The sequence below is a fragment of the Argopecten irradians genome, chromosome 13 (genome assembly GCF_041381155.1).
Source record: "Argopecten irradians isolate NY chromosome 13, Ai_NY, whole genome shotgun sequence".
Taxonomy (NCBI): Eukaryota; Metazoa; Mollusca; class Bivalvia; order Pectinida; family Pectinidae; genus Argopecten; species Argopecten irradians.
Genome location: NC_091146.1, coordinates 11,113,327 through 11,131,305, shown reverse-complemented (window position 1 = coordinate 11,131,305; position 17,979 = coordinate 11,113,327). Strand labels below are relative to the sequence as shown.

The 17,979-nt window shown below is 37.7% G+C and overlaps 1 protein-coding gene and 1 long non-coding RNA gene across 2 annotated transcripts in view; one reads left to right on the top strand and one right to left on the bottom strand.

The window, feature by feature from the left end:
* Positions 1–17,979, bottom strand: part of LOC138305978 (uncharacterized) — a 285,191-nt gene that overhangs the window by 44,346 nt on the left and 222,866 nt on the right. The gene's annotated exons all lie outside the window — the stretch shown is intronic.
* On the top strand, positions 11,167–16,832 carry LOC138305504 (fibrinogen-like protein A). Its single transcript, XM_069245758.1, has 4 exons — positions 11,167–11,286; positions 11,699–11,795; positions 13,699–13,863; positions 16,555–16,832. The coding sequence occupies exons 1-4, from the start codon at positions 11,260–11,262 to the stop codon at positions 16,815–16,817; spliced, it is 552 nt and encodes a 183-aa protein (XP_069101859.1). The 5' UTR covers positions 11,167–11,259; the 3' UTR covers positions 16,818–16,832.

Sequence of the window (17,979 nt, the reverse complement as noted above, 5' to 3'; positions counted from 1 at the left end):
TATAGCACTTTAGTAAACAGGGCAACAGTTCCACTATACAAGAAGACAAAACATGAATATACCATAGTCTCCCAAGACACGCACCTCGCACAACATGCACGCAACACACACGTACCATACATAGGAGGCCGTCCTTACATGACCATAGCTGTTGATATGACATTAATTAATCAAACAAACAGTCACCCGAACATAGAGTTCGTTTTGAACCCCCCTCCTGTTCTTCCTAAAAATTAGTGGATAATGTCGTCTTACCATGTTCAGTTGATATACAAAGACATATTGCGGGAAAATATTGTAAATTGTTTTTTTAACTCTTTGGCAGTTTACCCCCCCCCCTTGATTTTCACATTTTGAAAATATAGTTTATCTTACCTAAAGTCTATTGTCTGGAGTTCTCTGGCCACAGGGTATTGAACTATCCGAATCAGATGAAATACCATAAAAATGAAAGCTGTCGTCTTTCGAGCCGTGTTCGTTGTCCACAATTGGTAAGTTTGGTGGTTTGTTTGTTTGTTTGATTTATTAACGTCCTATTAACAGCTATGGTCATGTAAGGACGGCCTCCCATGTATGCGGTGTGTTGCGTGTATGTTGTGCGAGGTGAGTGTACTAGGAGACTGCGGTATGTTCGTGTTGTGTCTTCTTGTATAGTGGAACTGTTGCCCTTTTTATAGTGCTATATCACTGAAGCATGCCGCCGAAGACACCAAGCAACACACCCCACCCGGTCACATTATACTGACAACGGGCGAACCAGTCGTCCCACTCCCTGTATGCTGAGCGCTAAGCAGGAGCAGAAACTACCACTTTTATAGACTTTGGTGTGTCTCGGCCAGGGGACAGAACCCAGAGCCTTCCTCACAGGGGCGAACGCTCAACTCAAGGCCAAAAGTGAGGCGGTGCCAAGGGAGGCATTAGGGAAGATAAAGTCAGTTAGGAAGAAGAGAAAAGATAAGATCCTAAATTTAGTCGCCTTTTACGATCATGCAATAGGGGCAGCAGGTATAATTCTAACGCCCTACCTGCAGGGCAAAAGTTTGGTGGGAAAACATATGAATCACTCATTATAAATTCTACTCAATAAACAAAGTAGATCTCTGTTTAAAAGAACCCACAAAACTAGCATTGTATTCTAATATGTTTCAATCATTTAAGTGATTCGGATTGATTTTAAAGCCATAGTAAATTTGTATAGCTTTTATTGACATGGAATCGCCAACTGATCCAGTGGAGCAATGGTTAAGGCGTTGGAGGTAAGGTAAGCTATGTGGGTTCAAGTCCCGCCAGGAGAAAGGTAAGTAATATTAAAAATGTGTTTGTTATCAATGTACTTTGTATATCTAACCACATTACCGAATATGGTACCTTGTATATATGACCACATTTCAGAATATATAAAATATCACATGAATGCGATTAAAATAGATACAAATGTATAGAGAGAGCTATATATTTTTTTTGTTTTTTTTTTTTAATTTTTTTTTTAAATTTTAACCCCAAAAATACCAAGCCCCAATTTTTCTTGGTTCCCCTTAAAAAGAACCCATTTCAGACACTTCACTAAAGCGATAAAAAAACTTTTTGGAGGGGGGGGGGGGGTTCAAAAGGAACTCTTTCCAAATAGCAATGGTTTTATTAGATACATCATTTCATATAACGAAACAATCATTGACACATAATGTAGGTTAATACGAGGATTTGTTTAACTTTTTGATATTTCCCTCAGCTTTCGGTTGCATTAAATGTAGTGTTTATATGTCTTTGTTTCAGAACTTATGTGGCCGTTAAGGCCCATGGACATCTTTTTCAGTCCACGGTACCGTTTAAGCTATGTGAAATCGCATGAGTGCCAAAGAACCTAACGCATTTCGTTGCCCTGCAAGTAGGGCGTTAGAATTGCACTTGCTGCCCTAATTGCATCTTAAAAGAGGATTAAATTAAGGATTTTATCGTGTTTTCTTCTCTTAACTAACATTCCTTTCCCTTCACATAGCCTAATATTTGGTTGAACGCTCGCTCTTGTGAGGTAAGCTCCAGGTTATGTACCCTGGCCGAGTGGCAATAGTGGTAGTTTATGCTCCTGTTTAGCGATCAGATTTAAGGGACTGGGGTGACTGGTTTGCCCGTTGTCAGTGTAACTTGACTGGACGGGGTGTGTTGCTTCGTGTCTTTGGCAGCATGTTTCAGTGAGATAGTGCCACAAAAATTGACAATAATAGAAGACGCAACACAAATATAGCAGTCTCTCAAAACACGCACCTCGCACTGCATCCTAGCAAGGCAACATGCACACAGGTGGTCGTCATTTAAATGACCCTGGCTATTATTTAAAAATATATGCCAATCTCGAACAGATCCGTCGCCATACCAAACCATGATCATTTTCGGTTAACTAATAATTTTTTTGCTATCAATACATGTCGATATCGACCAACTACATGTCTAGATGCCGAAGCCCCCCATACTATTTACTCTACTTATCTACTTCGCTATTTTGCTTGTTCATGCTAATACAACTACTAAGACACAGTATGTTCGTCCCTCCAGGGGAAAACATCGATGTGGAAAAAAAAAGAAAAAATAGAAAAAAACCCAAGTTATAAAAACTTATTTATCGTTTTTTAGTAGTGTTTATTTATTTAATGAGAGCGTTTCGTTCAAAGGCTTCTTTTTCCTTTTCCTCTTGTGGTTAGTTGTTTTCCCGTGATGTTGTTATTTTTAATATAGGTGAGAGTTTCATAAAGGTGGCGGAGAAGGATAAACTAGGACATCATTATTAATCTCACATAATTTATTTACAGACTAAACTCACATAATTTATTTACAGACTCCCATTGGAACACACAGTTTGCTACACTGGCTCACTTTGTCTCAAGCAATTCCACAGCTACGATATCGATAATTGTGAAGTATAACTCCCATAGTCACAAACACAGAGATGTGATAAATTAATCCAAGTAAATCTAACGTTAATTTCCTTATCCTAATATACGTGGATTAGATACCGAAATTACTTTGATATACCCTCCACCTTTCTCAGCACAGCCTTGGAACCGGCTACGACGGTGTTCTGTCGTTTTCGTCTCCCTTGGCACCGCCTCACCTGTGGCATTGAGGTGAGCGTTCGCCCCTGTGAGGAAGGCTCTGGGTTCTGTCCCCTGGCCGAGACACACCAAAGTATATAAAAGTGGTAGTTTCTGCTCCTGCTTAGCGCTCAGCATACAGGGAGTGGGACGACTGGTTCGCCCGTTGTCAGTATCATGTGACCGGGTGGGGTGTGTTGCTTGGTGTCTTCGGTGGCATACTTCAGTGATATAGCACTGTTAAAAGGGCAACAGTTCCACTATACAAGAAGACACTACATGAATATACCGCAGTCTCCCAAAACACTCACCTCGCACAACATACACACAACAAAGCATGCATGGGAGGCCGTCCTTACATGACCATAGCTGTTAATAGGACATAAATTAATCAAACAAACAAAAATGTCGTTTTCGTCTTGTCTTGTTCTTTGTTTATACCGTAAATTGAATATTTAAACGTTTCTTGGACATCTGACCCGAAGGGTTAGGATGACCTATAGTCATCATGCTTCGTCCGTCATCGTCCGCCGTCAGCCGTACGTAAACTTTTCACATTTTGAACTTCTCCAGTTCTACCAGTGCGATTAAGCTGAAACTTGCACGAAATTATCCTACCATGGTTCCGATAAAGTTGTTTTTAAGGTCGATCCGAAAACCAAGATGGCCGCCACCTTGAAAACACATTATGAACTTCTACTCATGTTCTACGTACCTAAGCAATTTGGCTGAAACTTGCATGGAAAGATCCTGATATGGTCCCGAGAAAGTTTTGTTATTTTTTGGGTCAATCCGATATCCAAGATGGTCTCCACAGACGCCATGTTGGAAACACATTTTGAAGTTCTTCTCAGGTTCTAACGGTGCGGTTTGTCTTAAACTTGCATGAAATTATCCTGGAATGGTCCCGACAAAGTGTTGTTATATTTCGGGTCAATCCGAAATCAAAGATAGTTACCACAGCCGCCATCTTGAAAACACATTTTGAACTTCTTCAAAAGTTCATTTGTTTGTTTGATTAATTAACGTCCTATTAACAGCTATGGTCATGTAAGGACGGCCTCCCATGTATGCGGTGTGTTGCGTGTATGTTGTGCGAGGTGAGTGTACTGGGAGACTGCGGTATATTCGTGTTGTGTCTTCTTGTATAGTGGAACTGTTGCCCTTTTTATAGTGCTATAACACTGAAGCATGCCGCCGAAGACACCAAGCAACACACTCCACCCGGTCACATTATACTGACAACGGGCGAACCAGTCGTCCCACTCCCTGTATGCTGAGCGCTAAGCAGGAGCAGAAACTACCACTTTTATAGACTTTGGTGTGTCTCGGCCAGGGGACAGAACCCAGAGCCTTCCTCACAGGGGCGAACGCTCAACTCAAGACCAAAAGTGAGGCGGTGCCAAGGGAGACATTAGGAAAAATAAAGTCAGTTAGGTAGAAGAGAAAAGATAAGATCCTAAATTTAGTCGCCTTTTACGATCATGCAATAGGGGCAGCAGGTACAATTCTAACGCCCTACCTGCAGGGCCATCAAAAGTTCAATCGGTGCGATTTGGCTTAAACTTTCATGAAATTATCCTGGAATGGTCCCGACAAAGTGTTGTTATATTTCGAGTGAATCCGAAATCAAAGATGGCCGCCACAGCCGCCATCTTGAAAACACATAATCGTATTTTTTTCATTTATCTCAAAGAGATCGGTATTTTAAACAAAATATGAACGTTTTCTCATGTTACATGCATCATCGTATCAACTCAACATTTCATCGTTTCATAGACATTGTACATGAGTTTTCTCATATGTTTTAGCTAAAACCCATGAAACTTTTTTTCCAAGTTAGCATAAACATTTTATGTTTTAGTTCTTACTTGTCTTTTTATCATCCTGATCTTTTAGATGCAGTCATTGTTTATATCCTTATATTAATGTCTGATTTGTGACCTTAGTTGTCGATGGGCCGTAAAACTCAAACAAACAAACAAAATTCTAACTTATTACACGGTTTTTAGCTCACCTGGTCCAAATAGCGGGGTTAATCGTACAAACCTGGCTACGCTGTTTACGCTCGCTGAAATGCTTCTTTTATATTGACAAATGTCGTTTGGGGTATTGTACGTGATAAATATTTGCTCCGTTTTCAACTCCCAGCCAATAATCCAAAAATACAATTTGCCCACGGAACAATAGATTTTTTCACCAATGCATAGAAGCAAAAGTGATGGTTTATTTTGTTAGATTTTGTGCTGTTTTTCGCGCACAGTATAGACGGGTATGCCATATTATGCTTCAAAAGTATTGTTTGTTTGTTTGATTATTTTAACGTCCTATTAACAGCTAGGGTGATGTAAGGACGGTCTCCCATGTATGCAGTGTGTGAATGCGAAGTACGGGTTTTGTGAAACTGCGGTATGTTCGTGTTGTGTTTTCTTGTATTGTGGAACTGTTGCCCTTTTTATAGTGCTATATCACTGAAGCATGCTGCCGAAAAAACCAAGTAACACACCCCACCCGGTCACATTTTACTGACAACGGGCGAACCAGTCGTCACACTCCCTGTATGCTGAGCGCTAAGCAGGAGCAGCAACTACCATTTTTATAGACTTTGGTGTGTATCGGCCAGGAGACAGAACCCAGAGCCTTCAACACAGGGTGAACTTAAGGCCAAAAGTGCGGCGGTGTCAAGGGAGGCATTAGGAAATATTACAGTCAGTTAGGAAGAAGAGAAAAGATAAGATCTTAATATATATTTTTGAAAAGTATGTTTTTTGTCGTATATTCAAACAGATATATATCTGAACGAGAGTTAAAACTGGATTCAGTTCCTAAAACTATCACAGATTTCAATGATTTGGTGACCTGTTCTTGTTGAATATTACGGTTATAACTATGTTTTCTAAATTACGCATTCGAAAACGCTGCGGACTGATATAGCTGTACACATATAGGGCACTTGAAACAATATGCAAGGCGGTAGATATTAGGTCTTGAAATATAATTTCTTCAGTCAAATGCGATTTCTATGACAACACATATATGCATACATGCGATATTTTATTAGTTTAATTTTTCGAATCTAGTTAACATTTTCTTATGGAAACGGATCAAGTTCGCTTAATTTTGATTGTTTGTTTGTTTGTTTGATTAATTAACGTCCTATTAACAGCTATGGTCATGTACGGCCTCCCATGTATGTTTGATTGTCCGAAGTTGGTTATCATTTATGTTTATACACTTCAGTGTGTTAATACCTATGGCGCCTCTGTTTGGTCAAATATAAGATCTCTTGATTTCGATTGGCTTTTAAATTCGGCTACTTTTCATAGTGCATGTTTTTGAAAATAGCATTACATTTACATTTTATTGCTTATTCAAAATATTAAACAATAAAATATTGGCTCTCTATTTAGGCTCTATATTTTATGGTGGAAATATATCAATATACATTGCATGGTGGCAAGTTTCCCTGAATGAAGACGAGAAAATGATCACCACGATATTGGCTATTAAAGTGTGGAGTTAAAATTATGTAATAAACATGTTTCCCAACGCGTGACTGTTGTTTATCATGTTTATCTAAACTCTCGTTAGTTAATTTTCATATTTGTAAACGGCACTCGCTAAATCTCGTGTCTTCTTTCAAAATTTGAAAATTAACTAATTCGAGTTTGATAAACATGCAATAGGGGCAGCACGTACTCTTCTACTGAAAAATGAAGAAATGATATAGTAACTAATATGTATCCACTGCCTTTTATCATGTACATACCGGTTAGCGTTTTTGCATGCATGTTTGTTTGTTTGTTTGATTTATTAACGTCCTATTAACAGCTATGGTCATGTAAGGACGGCCTCCCATGTATGCGGTGTGTTGCGTGTATGTTGTGCGAGGTGAGTGTACTGGGAGACTGCGGTATGTTCGTGTTGTGTCTTCTTGTATAGTGGAACTGTTGCCCTTTTTATAGTGCTATATCACTGAAGCATGCCGCCGAAGACACCAAGCAACACACCCCGCCCGGTCACATTATACTGACAACGGGCGAACCAGTCGTCCCACTCCCTGTATGCTGAGCGCTAAGCAGGAGCAGAAACTACCACTTTTATAGACTTTGGTGTGTCTCGGCCAGGGGACAGAACCCAGAGCCTTCCTCACAGGGGCGAACGCTCAACTCAAGGCCAAAAGTGAGGCGGTGCCAAGGGAGGTATTAGGAAAGATAAAGTCAGTTAGGAAGAAGAGAAAAGATAAGATCCTAAATTTAGTCGACTTTTAAGATCATTCAATAGGGGCAGCAGGTACAATTCTAACGCCCTACCTGCAGGGCAATTAGAAAATATAGTTATAACAGTAATTCTCAACCAAAAACGTTACCTAATCATTGAAATCTGTTATGAATTTATCAACTGAATCTCTGATTCTCGTTTAGGTATATATCTGTTTCAATATATCACAAAATCACACTTTTCAACCATAATATGACATACCTGTCTATACTGTGCGCGAAATACATGACAAAATATAATACAATAAACCATCAATTTTCCTTCTACTCATTGGTGAAACACTCGTCTGTTCGTCCGTCATTAATATAAACGACTTTTTCTCTGAAACTGACCACCGAATATAATTCACAATGCAATGGTAGCATCAGTAGGGTGGGGATTCAAATTGTACAAATAATGGGGCTAACCCAATGGGTGCCTGAGGGTCTGGGTCAATTTGACTATTTCCATATAAATGACTTCTTCTCTGAAACGTAGCATCGGATAACACTCATAATGCAATGGTAGCATCCTCATAGGGTGGGGCATCAACATTGTACAAATGATCAGGCTGACTCCCCGGAGGCCTGAGGGGCGGGGTCAAAAGGGGTAAATTTGGCTATTCCATATAAACGGCTTCTTCTCTGAAACTAAGTATGTGATACCACTCATCACTCCCTGGTGGTCTGAGGAGCGGGGTCAAAAGTGGTCAGTTTGGCTATTCCCATATAAACGACTTCTCTGAAATTAAGCATGGGATAGCACTCATAATGCAATGGTAGTGTTCGTATAGGGCAGATATTTAAAATTGTACAAATGATAGGGCTTGACCCCCCGGGGTCTGAGGGGTGGGGTCTTCGTTATCAATACTAAACAAACAGGTGAGTAATACAGGCCCGCTGGGCATCTTGTTTAAAAGTGTGATTAGGTGATATTTGAATAAAATTACCAAAATATTTCAAGAATTCAACAGTGAAGCCACCTGAACCAAAACAAATATGTTATATTTCATAATTTAGAGTGTTTTGTTAGTTCATCTAAGGTAATCGGGTATTATAAAAATAATGTTTAAAGATTCGTCAGCTGTTAATTTTGGTATATCATATTGCTCTAATAGGAACTCCTATAATTAAAACAATATATTAGTATCTGCCTAGTGAAACCGTTTTTCATGGTAATTACGTAAGCGGAGAATGTGTGAACACTCCCTTACCATATCGGACCTCTTACACTTTGTTGTAATCGGTGTGAATAATCATTTTAACTTAACTGCAAATGGCTTAACTATGGCTTAGTGGTAACCTCTGAACGTGCTTTAATATTAAATCTGATAATTATTCGTTTGCTAATAAAATTATTGATATTTGTCGATGTGGTAAAAAACCATACCTTATTAACTGCCGTTAACGCCACCTTGGACAAAATGTTCACGGTCTTTCACGCGCCTTTGATCAGTAGACCACGTTTATCATTTGCGCATTTTCATTTTGCCCTGAAATGTATTTGATCCAAGACAAATATGATTCAAACTACAAAACGCATTATTGTAACAAATTTGATGTTTGAGGTAAAATATCGATTTGTTTTTTTCCGTTTGTTTTTTTCCGTTGCGGGATAAGTGTCACTAGTAGGGACTAAACGTCGGGTTTTCGGGACGAAACCTCTAGATACATTGCAAACAATTCACGTGAACATTTGAAACATTAGCCCTGCAGGTAGGGCGTTAGAATTGTACCTGCTGCCCCTATTACGTGATCGTAGAAGGCGACACAATTTTATTATATAGGATATTATCTTTTCTCTTCTTCCTGACTGACTTAATCTTTCCTAATGCCTCGCTTTGCACCGCCTCCCTTTTGGCCTGAGTTTAGCGTTCACTGCTGTGAGGTAGGCTCTGGGTTCATAGTGATATAGCACTATAAAAAGGGCCGGTTCCACAATGCAAAAAGACACAACAGGAATATACCACAGTCTCCAAAACACACACTTCATACAAAAAATGAAAAGGGATCTAACAGCAGGCTAAGCCTATACAGGTTGTCTCCCAGTAGTAAGCCGTCCTTACATAGCCCTAGCTTTTAATTGGACTAAATTTAACCAAACAAACCAACAAATTATTCAGATGACAGTTTTGTCGAGGTCATAACGACCTCGCCATTATAATCGTGGTGCTGAATTCTCTCAGTCGATTTCTTCAATATCATTGATTTAGTATGCATGCATATACTAGTGCTTCTAGCGACAGTGTAATCAAAAAAGTTCTATGAATTTACCGGGAATTTTAAATCGCAAATTTTGAATATTAAAGTTACTGAAATATGCGTATCTGTAATGTTGAAATGGGAAGAGTAGATTACTGCTTTCATATACTTACCGTGAACACTGTACGTGTGTTGCGTGTATATTGTGGGAGGTGGGTGTCTTGGGAGACTGTGAAATATACATGTTGTGTCTTCTTGTATAGTGGAACTGTTGCCCTTTTTATAGTGCTATATGACTGAAGCATGTCGCCGAAGATACCAAGCAACACACTCCACCCGGTCACATTCGCACTTATCCATAACAAAGGTGTTCCGGTAAACACCTGTGACTCTGATCTGGCAGCCATCGCCAGGACAACGCACACAATATCAAGCGGTAGAGTTGTATTGTACACATGACAAAATTGTAGGAATTTATTAATGAAAACAACAATACGTTCCCAAAATGAAATTCCGGATTCGCACTTCGAATTTCCGGACTTATGAGTATAAATACCGTTACGGAAATCCGTTCCCTGACAGTTCCATCCGGATTATTGCGTGTCCAATGTACTTGCATGATAAGCTCATTAGTCTTTAACTGCTGCCAGAGGCAAGCTTTGTTGTTCTCAAACAGCTCTTGTTACAGTGCTATGTGCCTGAAGCATTTTGAGGAAGACACCAAACAAGTACACTCCATTCGGTCACATTATACTGACAACGGGCAAACCAGGCTTTCCATTCCCGAAGTCGAAACCGAAAGTAAAAGGAAAAGTACGAATTGTATTCAGTTAATAAAATAAGTTAAAATAAGTTAATAAAAGTATTATTGTAAACTTGTCTCGCCTTTTGCGATCATGCAAAATGGAAGCATATGAAATTGATAACAACAAAAGCAAATATTTAAAGTTCACAGTTTAAACGTTACACTATGAAACAGACAGAATAAAACAATACATACACTTCTTGTGACTTTTACGTTGCTTTCACTAAATACACAGAGCTGTTTATAGTTAACCGCGTTACGCTGGTGTACTATTACTTGGTCTGGGATACTAGACTTTATTGTGCGGACTGTGAACCATTAATTATACAATGTTAAAAAGTTCAATTGATGGAAATAACGGAGCCGACCTAATTTTTATTCATATATTCACACTGTCCTTGTTCCCAAACCCCCTATTTGAGAAGGAAATCCACATTTTATTTCCGTAACAGATATTCCGTTTTTGGTTAGATGATTATATTGAAAGTGGTCTATCACTTGAACGCTTGCAAATAAAGAGCAAATAGCACTGATCATTAGTATGTTCGTCGGATCATTAAAGCGTTTGAACCGCTTGATTATATAATGAGATCACTCCAAAGCATCGCATCACGCTGATAGGAATTTTTTACAGTGGGTAAAACAATGGCGGCCGCAAACTGAAGCTATCAGTGTTGGATTGAATTTGAAAAGATTGTTTTTTGTTATATTTTCGTGTACGTGTTACCTTAGAAGTGCTTCGCACTTCGTGCCATTCGGGCACGAAGGGCTGCGCCCTTATTTATATTGTCTCATCTATATTTCCTGTATAGGTCTCACGAGTTGTAGTGATGTCGGACCTGGTAGTTCCTCCGGGGTTTACAGAGTGGCCTTTACCCCTTGCCGGTGTGAGGATGTTTACTGTGACATGGACACCGCCGGGGGGCCTTGGACAGTAAGTATTACATGTCTTTAACCGTTTCATAAAAATATGGTTAATTTCTGTTCTATCTAATTTCATTAATGTTTGTTTGATTAATTAAATTAACGTCCTATTTTTAGTCAAGTTCATTTAAGGACGGCTTCCTATGTGTGCGGTTTGTAGCGTGTGTAATGCGAGGTGCATGTTTTGGGAGACTGCGGTATGTTCGTTTTGTGTCTTCTTGTATAGTGTAACTCTTGTCTTTTTTATAGTGCTTTATCACTGAGGCATGTTGCCGGAGATACCATGCAACTCACACCACCCGGTGTATTTCTTTGAATGTTTTATAAACGGTAGTTCTAGACCAGACGTCCTATCCGGATCAGACGAAGTAAGTGTTGAGTCTGCTGCATTGAAATGTCATTTCTGTGAATTGAACTTTCAGGTGATACAGAACAGAGAGGTCGGTACTACTAACTTTTATAGGAACTGGGCGGATTATCAGATAGGATTTGGTGACTTAAACGGGGAATTCTGGGCCGGTAAGTATTACAAATGTGACTCTATGATTATGTTTATAGTTAGTTTGTACGCATTCGGACGGTTTGTACAAAACCACGATACAAAATATTATCAAGGGTGAAAAGACACGGATATTATTCAAACGAGAGTTAATTGGAAGTGGATGATGTATTTTTATTGATTACCCATTGTAACTATGGACGAGCTTTGCAATGGAAGTATGGTAAGGAATGATACCAAGACTTGTACAATATATTTAGATTTCAATATAGAATCTTCTCGTGTACTCGTTTGAAATTGCCTGGAAATCTCCGAGCAGTTCCTATCTATTCTGATATGTACGGGTATTCCCGGTATGGATCACGTGTTACGACTCAGGAGGTTTCGATCTGTACGTGTATCGCCGATGTCCGTTAAGTGATGTTACTCGAGTTTCCGATATTACCCGAAAGTTTTAAACATGACGTTGACATGTGTCCGCTTTTAAAATGTATATTTCGTCCCTTTTTCTGAATGGTATTTTGATGCTTTTATGATCTGAAGCATCATGTTTTACAACAGTTCTGGAAATTACATAAAACATAACTTTAAACATAAGAATAATTCAATTGTTAAAAGATTCCAAGAAACGAAGTCGTGCAACAACCCTAAAACACCATAGGTTTAAAAAAAAACATTGCTGAATGGGAAATTTTCAACAGATATGCGACTTATATCAATAAAAAAGGGTTTAAACGTTCCCAAATTGAATTCCAACGTGTTTTTATCGTGTCCAGATATTTATTAATCAAACCATATTAAGAAGGTGTTCAGTTTTGGGTACTCTAACTTGCTGAAATACAGGCCTGAACCGGGCATGCTTCAAAGCTCCCTATCTAAGAAAACAATCTGGATCCAACCACCTGGTAGAAAACTTTTACATATAAAAGTATTCCAATTTGGGTAACGCCACGTTAAACCTGTGATTGAATAACTGAATAACTGAATTTTGTGAATGCGTGAAATAACAAAACTATCAAATGATCGAATAGAAATTTATGTGACCGGAACATCTATCTGTTTTCTGTTCTTATATATGAAATAACAGAAAGAAAAAATAGTATCATAGGAATACCACACTTTTCGTTCAATTCCAGTACATATTTCGTTTTCATATCTCTTTTTTGCCGTTGTAAATATGTACTTTTTTATGTCATAAGTCATGGTGACCTATTGCGATAGTCTTTTGTCCGTCGTCGTGCGTCATCCGTCGTCCGTTAACATTTTCTTGTGAACGCGATAACTTGAGTAAATATAAACCGAGCTTAATAAAACTTTGTACCTACATTTAGACTAACATTCGAAAGATCTCGGACGAGTTCGAAAATCATCAACTGTTATTAACGGAGTTATTGCGCTTTCCACTATTAATCATTATTGGACCTTGTGAATACGATAAATTTAATAAATATGCACTCAACTTCATGTTTTCAGACTAAAATTGGAAAGGTCTCGGACACGTTTAAAAATTTGACCTGATTAGATTTTAACTAGCAGAGTTATAGCCCTTTGCAATTATAATTATTGAATCTTGTGAACATGATATCTTGAGTAAATTAGCACCGAACTTAATGAAACATTGTAAGTAGACTAACATTGGGAATATCTAGGACGAGTTTGAAAATCGGCTAGATTTGATTATCATTTACAGAAATTGCCCTTTGCAATAAAAATTATTAATCTTGTGAACACGGTAATGTGAGTAGATATACAAGTAGCTTAATGAAAAGTTGTATGTAAACCTATTAGATGTATGTTCTTATTTCATGAACAAAAAACACCAGTTGGCTAATATATTACATAGCTAATTTGTATCAAATATCAAGTGACCGTTAAGGCTCATGGGCTCTTGTTAATTGTAAATATTTTATACAATCTTTTCAGGACTTGATATTATCCACCTTCTTACTCAGACCGGCTCCATCCTCCGTATTGAGTTGGTGTCCTGGACCTCGGATGCTAGGTACGCACAGTACTCGGACTTTCGCGTGGGGGACGAGTCCTCATTGTACCAACTGTCGGTATCGGGATTCTCCGGAAATGTCCTATGTAAGTTTAGATTTAGTTTGATAAAATTTGTATTTTAATAATCACATCCGGTCAACATTTATTGTCACGATATTTCATTTTAAGTGATTTCTTGGTCAGAACTTAGATAAAGATGTTGATATAAGCCTACCAGTTTAATATAGAACAATTACCGAATGTTGTAGGGTTTGGATATAAAGTTGGCCAGGTGTGAATCATTACCTAAATAATGTCGCGGGGGAGTGGGGTTGATATAAAAGCCTTCCAGGTATAGAACCATTACCTCATGCCGTGGGATTTAGGTTTAAAGTCTACCAGGTATAGAATAACTACCTAATGTCGTTGGGTTTGAATATAAAGCCTACAAGATGTAGAATCATTACCTAATGGCGTGGAGTTTTGTAGAATCATTAACGTACGATGTGGGGTTCGGATCGATTAGTTTTCTAGCTATAATAATACTTAACTAGAAAATTTATGTTAGACGTTTTAAAAGTGCTCGCTAACTACTTCCTAAAACCTTAGTATAATATGCATCTATAAGGCCAATGCTCTGAAATATTTTGTACGTACAAAATGTAACACTATCGCGCATTACCCTTTGGACTAAATTGCAAGGAGATGGTTGACATCCCTGTTATAAAAACTTTCCTTTTTTCATCAGAACTGTAAATGTGAAATTACTTTGACCTTTGTTAATTGTGTTCTTTGTTACATAGAATTGTGTTTATTATTTTATTGATACGATAAACTTGTTTCGCTGTTCAAAATAGTTGTCAACTATAAGCACTGTCCAGTCTCTGTGCACATGGTGACTTACCTGTGTTATGCTTAAATGCCTTTCTGAGGTATATCAGATCTTGAGCTCAGGCACCCAGACTGATATTGTATAATGTTTTGCCGGATAATAATTCAAGCATTATGTTCTTTTTACAATATGAGCGCATGCATGTGCCTTGATATTTAATTTGATAAATTGCTTAAATTCAGTACGTTTTTTAGTATTTTGATAACATATACATGCACTCTTTTATACGTGTAATGTAGATCACTGAACAGAATAACGTCAAGCAAGAATATCGAAACCGCGTTACGTTACTCTGTTAAATTCCTTATTTTCAGTCTTATTTTAAGTACTTATTACATGATTGAACTGAGGTTTGTTCTTAATATTTGATATAATGAATTTATGCGCTGTTTATTTTATACTTCGTTTCTGAAGTGCATGTACAGTACATGAAATACTAAAACAATACGACGTCGTCAACTGCATAGAGCAGGTATCCATATATCAGCTGTATAAATAAGTAGGGCAGAAGACAAAGGTAAAATGTAAAACATGAAACAAGTAACACCACATATATTTTATTTATTTCTATTTTTGATAACAAGTCTCCTCCAAATTTTTGGAATTGTAAAGTAAAGGCCTTGTTGATATTTAAAGGAACCAGCATCCAGGCATTAGGAGATATACTTGGCGTAGAAGAAATCCGAAAAAAAACAAGCTAGATTATATTTTCCTCGCTTCAAAAGATTTAGTATATCTAATAATAATTGAAGTTTGTTACCGCTATTTCTCAGAGAGTACTGAAGGGATTTGTCTTCAATTTCATGTTATGTTTCCCTAGGTCCCTAGTTATGCATATTGCATTTTGGTACCAATCGAGGAACAAGATGGCCGAAAGGCCGCGCCATCTTGGATTTTGATGATTGAAGTTTGTTACCACTATTTCTCAGAATGTACTGAAGGGATCTGTCTCAAATGTCTTGTGCAGGTTCCCCTAAAGGTCTAGTAGTGCATATTGCATTTTGGGATCGATCGGTGAACATGGTGGCTGACAGGACGCCATCTTGAATTTTGACAATTGAAGTTTGTTACAGCTACTGATCTTAAAGCACTGAAGGGATTTGTCTCAAATTTCATGTGCAGGTTCCTCTAGGTCCCAAGTGTTGCATGTTGCGTTTTTTTACCGCTATTTCTCAAAAGGTACTTAAGGGATATTTTTCAAATTGTATGTGCATGTTCCCCTAATGGTATAGTTGTGCATAATGCATTTTGGGACCGATCGGTCAACAAGATGGCCGACATGCCACCATCTTTGATCTTGATAGTTGAAGTTTGTTACTGCTATATATTTCAGAAAGTACTAAAGAATCTTTCTCAAATTTCATGTTGTATGTAGTAAAAGTTTAAAAAGCAGAGAAAAGATCCCTCTTTCTGTTGACAGATATAGATCATTCTTTGGTGGGCGCCAAGATCCCTCTGGATCCTCTTGGTATTTATAAAATAACCATATTGTTAACAAGTCGATAACTGCATACACATTTCACTCTTGTAACTCAGGGTAGTTTCTTGGCCCTGTCAATGCCGAATTAATATATATTTTTCCCAGCCTTCTCTCTAGGCATATTAACATTACAGTGAATGAATTTTCCCTACCTCCCCTCCTTCTCTATAGCTCGCCTACTGTTGTATTCTCTTGTATCTCTCTATGTATGATGATGATGGTGAAGTGAGTATTAGTTGTTGCAATTTTGTTTGTATTTGTATATCAAGATATGGTTTGAGGCATTTACAAAAAAAAATAACACAAAACAACAACAACACAAACTAAATCAAACTACATAATGGTCTATGAAATAGTACAATATAACATCGATAATACATGAAGGTGTAATCGATCATGTACAACCGACCTATGTTTTTGACAGCTGATGCTATGGCGTACCACGACAGTTACCAGTTTTCTACATACGACAATGACAATGATGTGTGGGGAGGTAGTTGTGCTTTAGATCACCACGGCGGTTGGTGGTACAAACACTGTGCTGCTGCTAACCTGAACGGGCGGTACGCACAGGATACTGGGGCTGATGATGATTATGATTCGATGTATTGGGTAGAATTCTACACTGGCCGGGATGCCGTACCCATGCTGAAGTCCAGAATGCTGGTGAAACATCCAACTGTTTAACTCCGACAGCAATCAAATACGCAACTTATTATAATTAGGTTTCTTCAGGTTTATTGTAATGGTATCCAGTACATAACTAAAACAGTTACAATTTTAATCGTTTCTTTGTAGTTTGGTTTAGTAGTATCTGTAATCGTTTTCGTTGTTGTTTGGTTTAGGAATATCTTTAAACGTATTATTTGCAGTTTGGTTTAGTAGTATCTGTAATCGTTTTCGTTGTAGTTTGGTTTAGGAATATCTTTAAACGTATTATTTGCAGTTTGGTTTAGGAGTATACTTTAAACGTATTATTTGCAGTTTGGTTTAGGAGCATGCATCTTCAGTCGTTTCTTTGTAGTTTGGTTTAGAAATATCTTTAATCGTTTCTTTGTAGTTTGGTTAAGGAGTATCTTTAATCGTTTTCTGTAGTTTGGTTTAGTAGTATCTTTAATCGTTTTCTATGTAGTTTGGTTTAGGAGTATTTTTAATGGTTTTCTGTAGTTTGGTTTAGGAATATCTTTAATCCTTTCTTTGTAGTTTGATTTAGGAGTATCTTTAATCGTTTTCTGTAGTTTGGTTTAGTAGTATCTTTAATCGTTTTCTATGTAGTTTGGTTTAGGAGTATTTTTAATGGTTTTCTGTAGTTTGGTTTAGGAATATCTTTAATCCTTTCTTTGTAGTAGTTGTTTTAGTATCTTTTCGTTTTCTGTAGTTTGGTTTAGTAGTATCTTTAATCGTTTTCTATGTAGTTTGGTTTAGGAGTATTTTTAATGGTTTTCTGTAGTTTGGTTTAGGAGTATCTTTAATCGTTTTCTTTGTAGTTTGGTTTAGGAGTAGCTTTAATCGTTTTCTGTAGTTTGGTTTAGGAGTTTCGTTAATCGTTTCATTTGTAGTTTGGTTTAGGAGTATCTTTAATCGTTTTCTGTAGTTTGGTTTAGGAGTATCTTTAATCGTTTCTTTGTAGTTTGGTTTAGGAGTATCTTTAATCGTTTTCTGTAGTTTGGTTTAGGAGTATCTTTAATCGTTTCTTTGTAGTTTGGTTTAGGAGTATCTTTATTCGTTTTCTGTAGTTTGGTTTAGGAGTATCTTTAATCGTTTTCTGTAGTTTGGTTTAGGAGTTTCGTTAATCGTTTCATTTGTAGTTTGGATTAGGAGTATCTTTAATCGTTTTCTGTAGTTTGGT

Excerpts from the sequence above, each read along its gene's own strand:
- LOC138305504 (XM_069245758.1), top strand. The coding sequence starts at position 11,260 with ATGGACACCGCCGGGGGGCCTTGGACA. Across the intron at positions 11,287-11,698 it reads CCGCCGGGGGGCCTTGGACA|GTGATACAGAACAGAGAGGT; the intron begins GTAAGTATTACA and ends TTGAACTTTCAG. Across the intron at positions 11,796-13,698 it reads AAACGGGGAATTCTGGGCCG|GACTTGATATTATCCACCTT; the intron begins GTAAGTATTACA and ends CAATCTTTTCAG.